Here is a 17,500-nt window from a genome sequence, read left to right as displayed (position 1 = left end):
TAAAAACATGAACGTTCTCTGCAAGCCCTGAGGACCTCCGGCAAACTGTTCTATAGACGGGGCCCATAATACTGAAAAGATGCTATCCCGTGACTTTGTGTCCTGACTTTTGGAATAATTAGGAGATGAATGCCGGAGGATCTCAGGGTTCGCGATGGTTTGTAGGGTAAAAACAAATCTAAAGGATAAGAAGGCCAATACCAATATTAATCTACTTGTTAATAACTGCTTACTTTCTGCTGCAACAAAGTATCTTATACACTTCTTAAAGTTTACTAAGGACTTATTTATTTTGTTGTTTCAAGCTAGCTTAGCGGTTAGCTTAGCTATTAGCATGCCTGCTCCTGCTTTTTCTTGGTGTGTGACTTGTTTAGCCTCGTCCTAAGGATACTTGAAGTAGTAAGAAATGCATTTTATTTGCTGTATTGGAAGTGATTATTACCTTTGGAGAGTGGGTCCAATGGCAGTCATTTTACGTTTTCAAGAAAATTGGCCGAACGACCGGGGCACATTCCTATTAAAAATATAAACAAACAGTCACTGCATTTATGTATTTCACAGAGGTTGGAGAATGAGAGTGATGCCACCATAAGCTGCCTGGATCTGATTCTTAAGTGGTTCACTCTGCGCTTTTTCGACACCAACACTACAGTCCTGATGAAGGTGCTGGAGTATTTGAAGCTGTTATTTGCCATGCTCAACAGAGAGGACTATCATCTTACCGAATATGAGGCAAACTCCTTCATCCCCTACCTTATACTCAAGGTCAGCACACATCACACTTGTCATGATAAGCCTAATGTACAGTACGTCACTCATCTTTGATTTTTGTCTAATTTTATTTGTTTTTTTTAAGGTTGGAGAGTCAAAGGATGGGGTTCGCAAAGATGTTCGATCAATGCTTACCATGCTGTGTAAGGTTTACCCTGCATCCAAGGTCTTCCCTTATCTCATGGATGGTACAAAGTCCAAAAACTCCAAACAAAGAGCAGGTAGGTACCAACTAACCGGAGTCGCAATAAATCGCTGAGCTACTGTAAATTAATTTTCTTACATATTGTCTTTGGTTTCATGTTTTCAGAGTGTCTGGAAGAGTTGGGTTGTTTGATAGAAGGCTATGGAATGAATGTATGCCAACCAACTCCAGCCAAGTGTTTGAAGGAGATTGCAATTCATATTGGTGATAGAGACACTTCAGTCCGCAATGCTGCCCTAAACACAGTAGTGGCCGTCTACAATGTCTGTGGAGACCAAGTCTATAAACTTATTGGAAATGTAAGTTTAACATTTTCAATAGTTTAGCTCAGTGTTGTCCAACATTTGAGCTAAGTGTCATTTTTTACATTAGAAAAATGTTACAGCACACCACCACCAGGTTTTAACACAAGTTAATGTGTACCTCCTGGACATAATTTTTTGCCTGTTATTCCTGGTTATTGGCATAGGTGTTGACTTAAGCTACATTATTTGTAGTACATAAATTAATGTTTGCGTCTGTTAAGTGACATTGGATCATTTATCACACCACACCTGATGATCTCGCATGACATATTAATATGCCACGGCACAGTGGTTGGAAATCACTTCTCTGATGGATTTAAATTGACTGTCCTCACCCTGCTTCCATCCTTTCTAGTTATCAGAGAAAGACATGAGCATGTTGGAGGAGAGGGTCAAGCGTTCTTCAGCAAAGAAGAACACCGCTGCGCCACCTAAGCAGAGTGCCAATGAGAGGTCTCAAAGAGATCACCCGGCTAACCACAATGGCACTTTCCTACGCAAGTCTACGCCGGAAGACCCCAACAAACTCAAGTAGGTCACCACAGATTCGGAAAAGGGAATGAGAGATTACTGGAAGTAGAAATGTCTTACTTTTTGTGTAATATATTTCATGATGGTAAGGTGACATATAGAACCATGGATAAGATAGATTTGGAACAAATTATCATACAAAATAGTTAAGATAATTAGGGTATAACAGAAAATCCAAACTCTTTAAATATTTACTTAATTGTTTTTGACATCTTATAATGAAGGATAAATGACATTGCATTTTTAGTTTGTTATACGGACCAACAGAAACTACCGTATTTTTCGGACTACAAGTCGCAGTTTTTTTCATAGTTTGGCCGGGGGTGCGACTTATACTCAGGAGCGACTTATGTGTGAAATTATTAACACATTACTGTAAAATATCAAATATTTAGCTCATTCACGTAAGAGACTAGACGTATAAGATTTCATCGGATTTAGCGATTAGGAGTGACAGATTGTTTGGTAAACGTATAGCATGTTCTATATGTTACAGTTATTTGAATGACTCTTTCCATAATATGTTACGTTAACATAACAGGCACATTCTCAGTTGGTTATTTATGCGTCATATAACGTACACTTATTCAGCCTGTTGTTCACTATTCTTTATTTATTTTAAATTGCCTTTCAAATGTCTATTCTTGGTGTTGGGTTTTATCAAATACATTTCCCCCCAAAAATGTGACTTATACTCCAGTGCGACTTCTATATGTTTTTTTCCTTCTTTATTATGCATTTTCGGCAGGTGTGACTTATACGCCGGAGCGACTTATACTCCGAAAAAAACGGTACTCATTTTAAGTATAGCTGACAAATTAGACATTGAAATGCTATTAATCTATTTTGTGAGTACCGGTACTGGATTCACCTGAGCAGGTGAACCAAGTACAATTTTTCTAAGCCACTCAGCACCCTTTTCTTTCACCATGACTAGCTTGGTAAAATTCTATTTATGTTGAAGATATTTATTTTCTCCTCCTACTCTGTTTTTTAGGACTTTTGCATGTTTGGTTGCTCTCCAGGTCGAAAAAAATGGTCTAATTACGCCTCTCATTTCACTTATATTATTAGTTCACTGGGTGTCAATAGATCTTTATGTCTCACGCCACGTGGTTACATGATTGAGCAGGACCAATCCATGTATTTATAACCTGGCTTTTGAGGGCAAAACCAATTTCATGGAATAGTAGATATTAGTTTCTTATTTTGGTCATTTATTGTGCACTGTTGACTTTATTTTGTTCATACAAGTGTATGTAATAAAATACAACAAATAACTTGGTTAAACATTCTGTTAATATTGTTAAATTGTCAATAGCACTCATCATAAATACATTTTAATATTTACAGTTAATACATGTTATCTGTATTAGTATCGGCCGATCTCACTCATTGATGAACACTATCAGAATCCCCGATCAGAAGTTCGTAACATCCCTAATTTTAACCGTACCAAACATGACAAGTGTGTGTAAACTGAACACAGTCATAGCCATTTACTTATCAGGGTGGTGTTGGGCTATACCCCTTAGTTCCCCTCAGTAATGTTTCATCTTACAGGATGTCCCAATGCGCTTGTCCATAGAGTGTACTTCGACTCAATCTGATACAAAAGCCAACTTTCTGTGGAAGCAACCATTGTGTGTCTTTTGCCGGCCTGGATGGTGCTCCACCTACCTGCATGGCTCTTAACCCCTCACCTTTTTTCCTGTGATTTCCTTTTTTCTGTATTCTTCCTGCCTTCCTTTTCTGGAGCAGAATTATGTATCGCACTTATAGGATGTGAGTACCTCTTCTTCCTCTCTCGTCACTCTGTGTCCATGACGAAAAGCTCTGAATGCAATTTCATTAACAAATGTACTTAATGTATTGCAGTGTCATTTGAAAAATCGTTTTCTTTTTTATAAAATCATAATGCAATATGCATTTATTCCCTAGTTATCGTTCATTGTAACTTTTGGATCCTTATACAGTGTTTTATTCTGTAATCACACATTCTTTTACTTGCGCTGAATAGCAGCGTCAATAAAGACATGTTTTAGTTGTTTCAAATAGTTGTTCATTTTGGCTATGTGTGCCTTTTTAGAACCAAAACAAATGGAGATTGGGAAACTAAGGCTGGGTGTTATTGTGATATGGTAATCGTCAAATTCTGTAATATGAGGGTGGATGAAAGTATGTTGAATAAAAGTAACGTTAAATTAATTTATATGTTTGAGTGTTGGTGCCGTCTCACCGTCCACATGCATGGATGCTTGACAAATAAACATATCGCGCAATCCTAAATAGGATTTGCATGTACAATATAGTATATGAATTTGGCCCACAATAGAGCTTTTAATACTTTTGTCATATCTTGATAATGCATGCACGTTCCAGCTGTGTTCCGCAAATTTGACCGCGACAAGCGACTGAATGTGTCCTTAACGCAATGTAGCGTCCTCGTTAGCGAGCAAGCTGCTAAAGTCCCTCCACAGTGTGAGGGCGCTCCTAAATCACTAATCCTTGCCTCCATGGTGGTAAAAAGTACTGGTATGTTTCATACAAGTGTCATTATCATTCAAGGACTTGAAGACAAGGAACACCTAAATATGCTATGCCACACACCTTAAGAGGATACAAAAAGGCACAACTAACCATCTGCTATGCTTTAGCTCTTTAATGTAAATGGGTGGGCAGATCGACAAATATTGACATTAACGATACCAAGTATAGTATCAGTATATGGTCAATACTACAGTTGATTTTTTTTTTTATCATCACAAATTGCTTTGTCATTTTCGTTATTTACACACTCAGGAAATAAGAGTCAACAGTAGTTTTTTCTTCTGTTTTAGTTAATTTGCACTATTACCGGTAACTTACTATACTATAAGAATATATGACTGCATATGTCAGCAGCTACGTTTTGATTCTATATAACCTGTTTTGAAATGGTTCTACTATAATTTATATGCAAAATATTTTATCGTGATGTATATCGTCATGGCAAGAGGCTGCAATATATATCGCTATATATATATTTCAGGCCATATTGCCCATCCCTATCCATCATATGCCAGAATTGTATTGCGCCACAGAGAGCGAAGAGTGGAAAAAGGCAGAACAGCTTTCTATGGGAACCCAATTTAGTTTTTAACAACTTATACCCATCTATAAATGGTCTCTTCTCATCCTATATCAGGTAGAAAAAATATTGATATTATAAAACTCAATATTCCAGCCAGCCCTTGTAGAGACTTTTTAAAAACGTGTCACCTACAGTAATCGTCTAGTTATCGTGAAAAATGATTCTGTTATAACAGCATTTATATTCAAATTAATGAATAACATTATTAAATATATTTATATTATTATGTTTGGTATTACAGGCAATGAAAAGGGGGATTCTGAAGTGTTGACAACATTTAGATGATTTAAGGCAGAAATGTATGCTTTTTTTTCTTGTTAAAATGCACTGATCAGTTAACAATAAGTAATAAAATCGTGTACTATTTCCTTCCCAACCTCAGCCAAGCCCGTCAGAATGCCCAGCACAGTGAGTCTTCTCACATGCCCACCATCCCCAGAGAGTTCCAGTTAGACTTAGACATGATTGAGATGGACCAGAGCAGAGTGTGTGAGCTGCCAGACCTCGTCCAACACAAGCTAGATGAGCTTCTGGAGCCTGTTGTTATCCCTGAGCCTAAGTAAGTCTATCTGAAACATTCTGTATATAAAGCAGACTGTCTAATGCTGCTTTGTTTTGTCTCACGAGGATGCGTGCTGTCTCCCCACACTTTGATGACCTCCACAACAGCACAGCTTCTACGATAAATTTTGTCATATCTCAAGTGGCCAGTGGGGACATTAACACTAGCATACAGGCACTTGCACAGGTACAGAGCACTGGTTTCTTATTTGTATGTGCTGCTCTCAGCCTGTTATCTTGACTATACTGCTTCAAACACTTGGTACTACCTAAATTGCAGACTAATTCTGAATGTTACAGTAGATTGGTTATTCACTGTTTTTGAAGTGAGGTGAAAATGTTTTTCCCCCATAGATCGATGAGGTGTTGTGGCAGGAGAACAAAGCAGAAGTCATGTCAGGACACATAGACCAGTTCCTTATTGCCACATTCATGCAGCTCAGGCTCCTCTATAATACGCACATGGCTGATGACAGGCTGGACAAGAAGGACATATTTAAATTATACAGCTGCATCCTTGGCAACATGTTATCTGTGAGTCTCCTCATGTGATTCATTTATCTGCAGAGCTTGATTTGAAACACTTGATAGCATACCGGTACCTTATTTTCTTGTCTATCCTTAGTTGTTCTCTTTGGAGTCTTTGGCGAGAGAAGCTTCCATGGGTGTCTTGAAGGACCTAATGCATGGTCTCATAACACTGATGCTGGACAGCAGAGTGGAAGACATAGAAGAAGGGCAGCAAGTCATCAGATCAATCAATCTGGTCATAGTCAGAGTCCTGGAGAAGTCTGACCAGACCAACATAACCAGGTTAGTGTGAGCTGATTGGCAACCGGCACAAAATCAAATGTATTTCATACATGGTGAAGTTATTTCATACAGCATTTAAAAGACCAATTTATGTTTTTTACAGCCATCAGTTAAATCAGGATGTCTATGGCATGTCCACTACCTTTTTAAAATAAATATAATTTTACTTCACGAAAATATGATAATCGTGAGGAATAGAAAATCCTACTGTCTATCATATATAGCTAAAAGCCCATAGGGGACAATGCATGGTTGACCTAGGCTTGTAATTCTATATGGTATATTTGAGGGAAGCATATATTATTTAAACAAATTAAGATGTATTTATGAAGTAGCTAATTCCCACAAGTATATTGAGTTACAGGATATTTGTGTCCAAAAATAATCGTTGCTTAACGTGCTGAAAAAAATCGATTTACATCCAAATCGCGATTATTATTTATTATGATTGTAAGTCAATTGAACAAAATATATGGATGTTAGACTATATGTGTTTGTATGTGTGTATATACTGTATGTGAGAAACATATTTTTTCTGCTGATTTCTTATTCCATCATAATAAAGCAGTTCGAGTAACAATCTACATTTTATGTTTTTAATGCACTCAAAACGAACATGAAGCTCCTCCTCTCTACAAGCGGCAAAACACGCCAGCAGCGTTTGCTCTAAAGATGTCATCTCACGGCGATTGAAGATAAACTTGTCTCGTCCTTAATACAGTGCTTCTCAAATATTTCTGTTACGCTCCCCTCACCTCCCAGGGGGTGAACAAGGGGATGGGTCAAATGCAGAGGACAAATTTCACCACACCTAGTGTGTGTGTGACAATCATTGGTACTTTAACTTTAAGTTAGCAGTCAAGACAAGATCTGGTAACGCCTTTTGAAAAGGTTTTATTATAATGTTTTGCGAGAATCTGTTTGAGTTGAAAGTTGTGTTGAATTGGGAATCAATTACGAATTGAATCAACACCCAAAAATCGGAATCTAATCGTGAGTTGTTGTAACATTCACATCCCCATTGGGTAATATACAAAATAAGTATTGATTTGTATTTAATTGAGATGGCTTTTATTGCTGAATTTTCTTTGCAGTGCCCTGCTGGTGATGCTTCAGGACACTTTGGTTTCAACAGCTGGGTCCCCCATGTTCTCTGAACTAGTGATGAAGGCAAGTCTCCAAGCTGAGGACATTACACTCTTTCAGTTTCAATTAAAAAAAAAGACTTCTAAACTACGATTGTGTGTGTTTACACAGTGCCTGTGGAGGCTTATCCGCCATCTCCCTGAGACCATCAACACAATCAACCTTGATCGGATTTTATTCGATGTCCACAACATCATGAAGGTTTTCCCCAAAGAAAAACTGAAGCAACTGAAGAGTGACGTCCCACACCGAACCCTTAAGACTCTTTTACACACTCTTTGCAAGCTTACCGGGGCTCAGGTAACAAGCTCAATATATGACAGTGCATGTTTTATGGACGCTGTGGGAGACAAAGTGAGCAAAGAACATGAAAAGCAAAAAAAAAATCATGGGCGCACAGCAGCACGGGCTATTTGTTGAGTAGGGATGATGAGTACTGAATTCTGCACTTTTTTAAATGAAGCATATGGCCTTTTTTCAGTACTTTCATGAACCTGTATGACCCATTTTCCATGGAAACAACTTAGTAGGAAGCAGAAAAAGAACAATCCACCATGAATGACAAAGGGACTGAAAAATGCTTGTAACAAAAAATATAAATTTTTAACATTTCTAACACAAAGATCTGCAGAGGCACAAAATAGCTACAAAATGTATAAGAATAAGCTAACCAACATACTACAGACATGTAGAAAATAATATTACAGTCATTTATTAGACAACAACAAAAACAACATGCGCGCTACATGGAACATACTAAATAGTATCATTAAAAATGGCACTAAGGATTACCCTAAACACATTTTAGACAAAAACTTAAAAAACGACAATATAAATGAAGTAGTGGAACACTTTAATAACTACTAAGTAAATATTGGAAGCAATCTAGAGCAAAGGTTTTGGAGTATTGTTGGCGCATTTTGGATGTTTTTTTTATTGTGTTTTATGGGCAGAGGATAAAGGACCTCCCATTGGCTCCGCTTGCATACATTTGCTGAAGAAAATACCCCAATATTTGGTAACAAATGCAATTTGGTAGTCATAATGTTACACAGGAAAGTTTTTAATGTTTTACTGAACTTCAAGTCATTGATTTGCTCAAAACTTGGTAAAAATAGGTACAGTAAAAATTAGGGGCACTTTTTTAAAGTCATTTTTAAATCTAATCGATAATGTAGTAAACACACTCATAAACAACTTAACATAGTGCACCGTTTTACTCTTCTTTAATTGAAACAGTTGTTTAAACAAACAAGCTTGTTAACCTTATTCAGATCACAGTGCTGATCTCTTTTTTTGGTACAGCTCGTCGTGATTACTTACAGATGTCCATCGTTCTCCAGAAAGCAAGATAAATTCCCTTTTAGTTTGTAGCTGCAAGTTGATGCTCTTGTTTGTGTAGTAAAGTTGGGTCATCCTTGCTGTAATTGTAATTGCCTCTCTGAGGTATTGTACGACGAATCAGTTAAAGTACCAATGATTGTCACACACACACTAGGTGTGGTGAATTTTGTCCTCTGCATTTGACCCATCCCCTTGTTCACCCCCCCCCCCCCCGAGAGGTGAGGGGAGCAGTGAGCAGCAACAATGGCCGTGCCCTGGAATCATTTTGGTGATTTAACCCCCAATTCCAACCCTTGATGCTGAGTGCCAAGCAGGGAGGTAATGGGTCCCATTTTTATAGTCTTTGGTATGACTCGGCCGGGGTTTGAACTCACAACCTACCGATCTCAGGGCGGACACTCTAACCACTAGGCCACTGCTGTGGTGATAGAAATGTGGTGGCTGTTCGTTTAGCAAAGGCATATTTTTAACTTAAGTGTGCTATACTACTACTTACATTGAATCAGTAAACTTTCCAGCGTAGCGTTCTTCTCTGCTTGTTGTGGATGTATCTAGCATTCATGCTAACATGGAGCTATCGGCGCGAGCAGAGCAGCAGCACCAGCTGATTGGCAGCAGCCGTCACTGCTCGCTGAAGACAGTGACTGATGCTTGCTTTCACCTCTGAGTCTCCAAGACACAAAAAAGTCTTCAAAATCACCGGGAAAAGTCACTGGATATGTCGCCAGGAGATTGGCAACACTGCATCCTTGAGTATGTGTTTCGCTTTAAGATGGATGATAAAAAGGTTTGTCGCTGCAATACCAACGAGTTGCCTTAGTTTGATCAAAAGTTCTGTTTTGAAGCAAAATGGGCCGTCCCTCCTCGCAATCACAGACCGTGTAACAAATGTGCGCACTGTATAACAAATATGTGCGTCTTCCCGGTTAATTTGTTATTTTGATATATAAACAATTAACAATTTTGGTAGGCAGTTCTCCACTGTGCTTTTTTTCTCATCATACATTGTACCTTATGTAAATAATTCTGCCACATTAAGCTGCTTTTTAGCTGGAGATTGTTTGTTGTTACGGTGCCTTGTAAAGAGTTTCATTTCCCGCACTCGGCTGCAGGAATAAGTATGTTGTGTTCCTGCCTTTTTTAAACAAACTTTGCAGCATGCAATCATTTGTTCCAAGTGTGTTGCTGCAAATTTAAACTACTGACAACACTTTTATTTTCTTTGGAACAAGCGTGTCACTCTCTTTAGCATTAGCCGTGTTTTGCTGAGTGTGTAAATCTCCGGGAAGAAAAAAATGAAGGAACGTGGAAGCCACGGAAGCTACTAAGGGCAAAAAGTATGCCGGAGCAAGAGTAGAAAAACATGGTTAAAAACAAAAAAAAAGTACCGTATTTTCCGCACTATAAGGCGCACCGGATTATAAGGCGCACCTTCAATGAGTGGCATATTTCAAAACTCTGTTCATTAATAAGGCGCACCAGATTATAAGGCGCACCTATGCATCCAAATAGATGGAGCTGCGCTAAAGAGAATGTCAACAAAACAGTCAGATTGGTCAGTCAAACTTTATTAATAGATTACAAACCAGCGTTCTGACAACTCTGTTCACTCCCAAAATGAATAAACAGCTGATTTACTCGTGTTAGGGTAAATCAAACGTTAGTGCAATCACAATATAGTAACACTCGAAATAGTGCAGAGCAATAACAATATATCAATAACGCAGCGTTGCTCAAACGTTAATGTCACACAACACAACACACAAAATAAACATGTAAAGCTCACTTTATGAAGTTATTTCTCATCCACGAATCCCTCGAGTTCTTCTTCTTCAGTGTCCGAATTAAACAGTTGATCGAATACGGCATCCAACATGCCCGGCTCCGTCTCGTCGAAGTCGTCATTAATGAAGTCAGTGTCGCTGCTGTTGTCTAGCAGTTCAGTGACAATTCCTGCCTTCCTGAAAGCTCGGACCACAGTTGAGACTGAATCAGCCCAGGCATGTACGATCCACTGGCAGATAGTGGCGTATGTCGTCCGGCGCTGTCTCCGTCTTGGTGAACGTGTGCCTTCTGTCATCCACTGTTCCCACGCAGTTAGCAGTCTAGCTTCGAATGCCCTGTTGACACCAATATCTAGCGGCTGGAGTTCTTTTGTCAATCCACCCGGAATGACGGCGAGTATTGAATTAAGCGCGTAAGCGTCTCTCTTAATGTGATGTTATGAGCTAGGGCAGGGGTCGGCAACCTTTACCACTCAAAGAGCCATTTTGGCAAGTTTCACAAATTAAAGAAAGTAATGGGAGCCACAAAAAAAATTTAAAATGAAAAACACCGCATACAAAGCTTTAATGCTTTGTGCTATGTTAACCAGGGGTCTCCGACACACGTACCGGCACGCACTTTAATGTGGAAATTTGATGTTAGTGCAGCCCGCGAGTTTTGAATGAATGGCGCTTGATAGCGTCATACTTGCCAACCCTCTCATTTTTCCCGGGAGACTCCCGAATATCAGAGCGTGATAACACTGCATTTGACGCCCTCTACAGTCTGCCCTAACAGTGTACCTGCTCGACCACACGTAGAATGCAATTTCAGCTTGCTCACGTAAGTGACAGCAAGGCTACTACCTCAGCAGCCACACATCTTACACTGACGGTACCAATACCCAGAATCCCATGCAGCCCTAACTCTTCCGCTCAACCAAGCACGGAGAGGGGGGGGTTGATGTGTGTGGGGATTTGGTGGTAGCGGGGGTGTATAATGTAGACCGGAAGAGTTAGGGCTGCATGGGATTCTGGGTAATGGTTGTGTTGTGTTTATGTTGTGTTACGGTGGGATGTTCTCCAGAAATGTGTTTTTCATTCTTTTTTGGTGTGGGTTCACAGTGTGGCGCATATTTGTAACGTAACAATGTTAAAGTTGTTTGATACGGCTACCGTCAGTGTAAGCTGTGTGGCTGATGAGTAAGTATGCTTTGCTGTCTCCTGTGTGTGCAAGTAATAACAACATGCAACATGTGGCTGGACTGGCACGCTGTATGTAAATGCTATAGAGGACAATTACTGCAGTGCAATTAGAGCACGCCCTTTATTTAGTAATTAGAGTGCAAGTAGGATTATTGTTTCCCTGGGAGTAATCTGTGAGAGACACTGAGATCCATAATTCTCCTGGGAAAATCGGGGGAGTCGGCACGTATGTAGCTGAGCCGCATCAGAGTGGTCAAGGAGCCGCATGCGGCTCCGGAGCCGCGGGTTGCCGACCCCTGAGCTAGGGAATATAACAACTACACTACACAGCATGCAACGGAAACTCATATGTTAGAATAGTTAAATACTACATTTTATGTTAAGCGCCGTTTATAGGAGCGCTACCTGACTTTTTAACAATAACACTATAAATGCCTGGTATAACATGAGTGTCCTGCTGCCTGGACTACAAGAGAAGTTTTAAATTTACACATTTTTTGTCTCCCACAGTGTTATAGACAACTGAAGTAGGAGGTTATTTAAGTGAAATTGCTGTGATTAAATTTTTCAGAAGGAGATTTAGTAGTTTTTTTCTATATCGTAATTTTTCCTTTAAATAATTGACAGATTCTGGACCACCTATCAATGATTGAAAACCGGAATGAGTCTGAATTAGAAGCTCATTTGAGGCGTGTTGTCAAACACTCCAGTAACCTGTCAGGTAGCAAGACTGACCGAGGTAACGAGAAGACTGGTCCCCACACGGTGAGGAATACACCAACACACACATTCATGCAGTTGATGGTTCACTTTAAAGTAATTCTATTGCATTAGATATCAAGAGAGGACGGTGGTGATAATTTGTGATGCATTTCTTCTTCTTCCTGTGAGGATTTGAAAGATTTGGTAGCATTGATGCGGTCAGATTATTTTGATTCACTACATTAATTAGTTTCTCTTCATTTAAAGCTTATTCATTGTAACAATATAAAAATATGCTCCAGGAATTAGGTGTCCTTTGCAGTCTTTTCAGCCTGCATTGAATAACGATCAGTGTTTGCAATGCTTTCTTCTCAGGAGGATCGGATGTCAAAGGCAAAAGTCAGTGACATTTTGTCGGAGATCTTCAAGAAGATTGGCTCAAAGGAGAACACCAAGGAGGTGATGTTAAACTCTCCACTGAATTCTGTAAAAACATTCAGATATTTCGACTTTTGTGTTTGAATATGAATTGTGTCCTGATGACCAACCAGGGGTTAACAGAGCTGTACGAGTACAAGCAGAAGTATACAGACGTGGACCTGGAGCCGTTCCTCAAGAACTCTTCTCTATTCTTCCAAAGCTACGTGGAGCGAGGACTTCGAATGATCGAGTCGGAACGAGACGGTAAGCCTCGCATCCAAAACCCAACAGGTGAGAAGACTGCAGACAAAAAGTGTCGCTCAACAGTGTTAAGTAATTAACGTAAGGTGTGTTCTTCTGCAGTAATTGCACAGCATGGTGCTGACAACAGTGTGAGCAGCAACCATGAAGAGGTCAAGCCTGCTGTGTACTACGAGAGACTCAAGATCCTCCGTCAGAGACAAGGCCTGGAAAACACCTCTAGAGTGAGTTTATAATGCTTTTGAATAGAGATGTCCGATAATATCGTATCGGCCGATAAATGCTTTAAAATGTGATATCGGAAAATATCGGTATTTGTTTCAAAAAGTAAAATTTATGACTTTTTAAAACGCCGCTGTACGTAGTGGTACACGGATGTAGGGAGAAGTGCAGAGCGGCAATAAACCTTAAAGGCACTGCCTTTGCGTGCCGGCCCAATCACATAACATCTGCGGCTTTTCACACACACAAGTGAATGCAAAGCATACTTGGTAAACAGCCATACAGGTGATACATTTATAGTTGAGACATACATGAAAATGACTGCAGTAGCTGTCAGATAAGTGTGGCGCGATATGAAGCCTAAAATACCACAACGGAGTGTTGAACAACTTAAAGGCCTACTGAAACCTACTACTACCGACCACGCAGTCTGATAGTTTATCTATCAATGATGAAATCTTAACATTGCAACACATGCCAATACGGCCGGGTTAACTTATAAAGTGACTTTTAAAACTTCCCGGGAAATATCCGGCTGAAACGTCGCGGTATGATGACGTATGCGCGTGACGAAGTCAGAGTAACGGAAGTTATGGTACCCGTAGAATCCTATACAAAAAGCTCTGTTTTCATTTCATAATTCCACAGTATTTTGGACATCTTTTGCAATTTGTTTAATGAACAATGAAGGCTGCAAAGAAGACAGTTGTAGGTGGGATCGGTGTATTAGCAGCGGACTACAGCAACACAACCAGGAGGACTTTGTTGGAGCGCTAGCCACGCTAGCCGCGCTAGCCGCCGACCTCATTTTGACTTCCTACGTCTCCGGGCCGCCAAACGCATCGGGTGAAGTCCTTCGTCCTTCTGCCGATCGCTGGAACGCAGGTGAGCACGGGTGTTGATGAGTAGATGAGGGCTGGCTGGCGTAGGTGGAGAGCTAATGTTTTTAGCATAGCTCTGTGAGGTCCCGTTGCTAAGTTGCTAAGTTAGCTTCAATGGCGTCGTTAGCACAGCATTGTTAACCTTCGCCAGCCTGGAAAGCATTAACCGTGTATTTACATGTCCACGGTTTAATAGTATTGTTGATTTTCTATCTATTCTTCCTTCTATCCTTTATTTTTTTGTTTCTATATGCAGTTAAAGCACGATGCTATCACGTTAGCTCGTAGCTAAAGCATTTCGCCGATGTATTGTCGTGGAGATAAAAGGCACTGAATGTCCATTTTGCGTTCTCGACTCTCATTTTCAAGAGGATATAGTATCCGAGGTGGTTTAAAATACAAATCCGTGATCCACAATAAAAAAAGGAGAGTGTGGAATCCAATGAGCCAGCTTGTACCTAAGTTACGGTCAGAGCGAAAAAAGATACGTCCATCACTGTCTCTCAAGTCCTTCACTGTAACGTTCCTCATCTACGAATCTTTCATCCTCGCTCAAATTAATGGGGTAATCATCACTTTCTCGGTCCGAATCTCTCTCGCTCCATTGTAAACAATGGGGAATTGTGAGGAATCCTAGCTCCTGTGACGTCACGCTACTTCCGGTACAGCAAGGCTTTTTTTTATCAGCGAGCAAAAGTTGCGAACTTTATCGTCGATTTTCTCTATTAAATCCTTTCAGCAAAAATATGGCAATATCGCGAAATGATCAAGTATGACACATAGAATGGATCTGCTATTCCCGTTTAAATTTAAAAAAATCATTTCAGTAGGCCTTTAAGCTGTACATCAATCAAGAATGGAAAATAATTCCACCTGAAAAGCTTCAAAAATTGCTTTCCTCAGTTCCCAAACGTTTACTGAGTGTTGTTAAAAGGAAAGGCCATGTAACACATTGGTAAAAATACCCCTGTGCCAACTTTTTTGCAACGTGTTGCTGCCAATAAATTGTAAGTTAACGATTATTTGCAAAAAAATAAAAATACATTTCTCAGTTTGAACATTAAATATCTTGTCTTTGCAGTCTATTCAATTGAATATAAGTTGAAAAGGATTTTCAAATCATTGTATTTTGTTTTTCTTTACGTTGTGGGTTTTGTACATGCACACACTGTTTATGGAAAGTATGTACTTTTTGCAAATATTTACAATGGTAGTTAAAGGCCTACTGAAACCCACTACTACCGACCACGCACAGTCTGATAGTTTATATATCAATGATGAAATCTTAACATTGCAACACATGCCAATACGGCCGGGTTAACTTATAAAGTGCAATTTTAAATTTCCCGCGAAATATCCGGCTGAAAACGTCTCGGTATGATGACGTTTGCGCGTGACGTCACGGGTTGAAGCAGACATTTTGGAATAGCACGGTGGCCAGCTTAAGTCGTCTGTTTTCACCACATAATTCCACAGTATTCTGGACATCTGTGTTGGCGAATTTTTTGCAATTTGTTTAATGGACAATGGAGACTGCAAAGAAGAAAGCTGTAGGTGGGATCGGTGTATTAGCGGCTGGCTACAGCAACACAACCAGGAGGACTTTGAGTCGGATAGCAGACACGCTATCCGACGCTAGCCGCCGACCGCACCGATGATCGGGTGAAGTCCTTCGTCGCGCCGTCGATCGCTGGAACGCAGGTGAGCACGGGTGGTGATGAGCAGATGAGGGCTGGCGTAGGTGGAGAGCTAATGTTTTTAGCATAGCTCTGTCGAGGTCCCGTAGCTAAGTTAGCTTCAATGGCGTCGTTAGCAACAGCATTGCTAGGCTTCGTCAGGCTGGACAGCATTAACCGTGTGGTTACAGGTCCAGGGTTTGGTTCGGTGTCTCCTGATAGTAGTATTGTTGATTTTCTGTCTATCCTTCCAGTCAGGGGCTTATTTATTCTGTTTCGATCTGCAGTTAAGCACGATGCTATCACGTTAGCTCCGTAGCTAAAGTGCCTCGTCGATGTATTGTCGTGGAGAAAAAAAGTCACTGTGAATGTCCATTTCGCGTTCTCGACTCTCATTTTCAAGAGGATATAGTATTCGAGGTGGTTTAAAATACAAATCCGTGATCCACAATAGAAAAAGGAGAACATGTGGAATTCAATGAGCCGTTGTACCTAAGTTACTATCAGAGCGAAAAAAGATACACCCTGCCGTCCTGCACTGCATTCTAATCCTTCACTGTCACTTTCCTCATCCACGAATCTTTCATCCTCCCTCAAATTAATGGGGTAATCGTCGCTTTCTCGGTCTGAATCGCTCTCGCTGCTGGTGTAAACAATGTGCAGATGTGAGGAGCCCTTCCTCCGGTGACGTCACGCTACTTCCGGTACAGGCAAGGCTTTTTTTATCAGCGACCAAAAGTTGCGAACTTTATCGTCGATGTTCTCTACTAAATCCTTTCAGCAAAAATATGGCAATATCGCGAAATGATCAAGTATGACACATAGAATGGATCTGCTATCCCCGTTTAAATAAGAACATTCCATTTCAGTAGGCCTTTAAGTGTAATTTTGTAATACAATGAAGGAATAACTTAATGCATTTTTTTTTTTAACGAGAATTCTTCCTGAGACACAAACCCTTGAGTTACTTACTCTTTGCTCACCTGCTGCAGAGCGGAGGTGACGACGAGGCCAAGCGAGCGCCCAACTCCTCGCTGCCGTCATCCAAGCCGCCGGTGGCCTCTTCCACCGACATGCTCCAAAGCAAGCTCTCGCAGCTGAAAGAGTCCCGGGAGCTTTACCCGCAGGAACACAACAACGCTCAGTCCCGCTCCACGTCGCAAGCACACACCCGCCCCACCTCCACAGCGGCCAACCTGGATGAACTGAAGAAACGTCTGGAGCGCATCAAGAGCAACAGGCAGTAGAAACACAACCTCCTCATGTCATGTGTAGAGTCAGCTCCTTGTGTTGCAGCACTTTGTGCTTCTCCTCTTCCGGAAGCAACCTAAAAACACAAGATGTGCAGCTAGTCCAAACCAATCAAGTCGGGCTTCATTGTAGTTTGGTAATTACAGATGTCTTAAATTATGTCCAAGATGCAGGATCGGCAAAACCCAGTAAAAACTAACCTTTCCACTTTGACTAACGCACATCCTTCTCTTCACTGTGTGATGGCTAAACCTTTTTTTTTTTTTTTTATCCTGTAGCTCAATGTATGTAAATATTTGAAGGTGTTAA

General features: G+C 40.4%; 1 protein-coding gene across 5 annotated transcripts in view; it reads left to right on the top strand.

The window, feature by feature from the left end:
- Positions 1-17,500, top strand: part of ckap5 (cytoskeleton associated protein 5) — an 86,052-nt gene that overhangs the window by 67,988 nt on the left and 564 nt on the right. For 3 of the 5 annotated variants that reach the window (XM_062035471.1, XM_062035467.1, XM_062035468.1), the window contains 16 exons: positions 562-765; positions 857-992; positions 1,082-1,275; positions 1,637-1,812; positions 3,574-3,597; positions 5,328-5,504; positions 5,573-5,693; positions 5,861-6,040; positions 6,132-6,319; positions 7,414-7,489; positions 7,577-7,765; positions 12,406-12,543; positions 12,856-12,939; positions 13,032-13,191; positions 13,264-13,385; positions 16,933-17,500. The exon at positions 16,933-17,500 is cut by the window's right edge and continues 564 nt beyond it. In XM_062035471.1, the coding sequence (XP_061891455.1) occupies positions 562-765; positions 857-992; positions 1,082-1,275; positions 1,637-1,812; positions 3,574-3,597; positions 5,328-5,504; positions 5,573-5,693; positions 5,861-6,040; positions 6,132-6,319; positions 7,414-7,489; positions 7,577-7,765; positions 12,406-12,543; positions 12,856-12,939; positions 13,032-13,191; positions 13,264-13,385; positions 16,933-17,187 (2,424 nt within the window). In that variant the 3' untranslated portion in view covers positions 17,188-17,500. The remainder of the gene's footprint in view (positions 1-561; positions 766-856; positions 993-1,081; positions 1,276-1,636; positions 1,813-3,573; positions 3,598-5,327; positions 5,505-5,572; positions 5,694-5,860; positions 6,041-6,131; positions 6,320-7,413; positions 7,490-7,576; positions 7,766-12,405; positions 12,544-12,855; positions 12,940-13,031; positions 13,192-13,263; positions 13,386-16,932) is intronic. The other 2 variants (XM_062035470.1, XM_062035469.1) reach the window with 2 other exon arrangements.

The sequence above is a fragment of the Entelurus aequoreus genome, linkage group LG24 (assembly GCF_033978785.1).
Source record: "Entelurus aequoreus isolate RoL-2023_Sb linkage group LG24, RoL_Eaeq_v1.1, whole genome shotgun sequence".
NCBI classification, from domain to species: domain Eukaryota; kingdom Metazoa; phylum Chordata; class Actinopteri; order Syngnathiformes; family Syngnathidae; genus Entelurus; species Entelurus aequoreus.
Note: the sequence above shows the minus strand (reverse complement) of the source record. Positions and strands in the feature narration are given on the sequence as shown.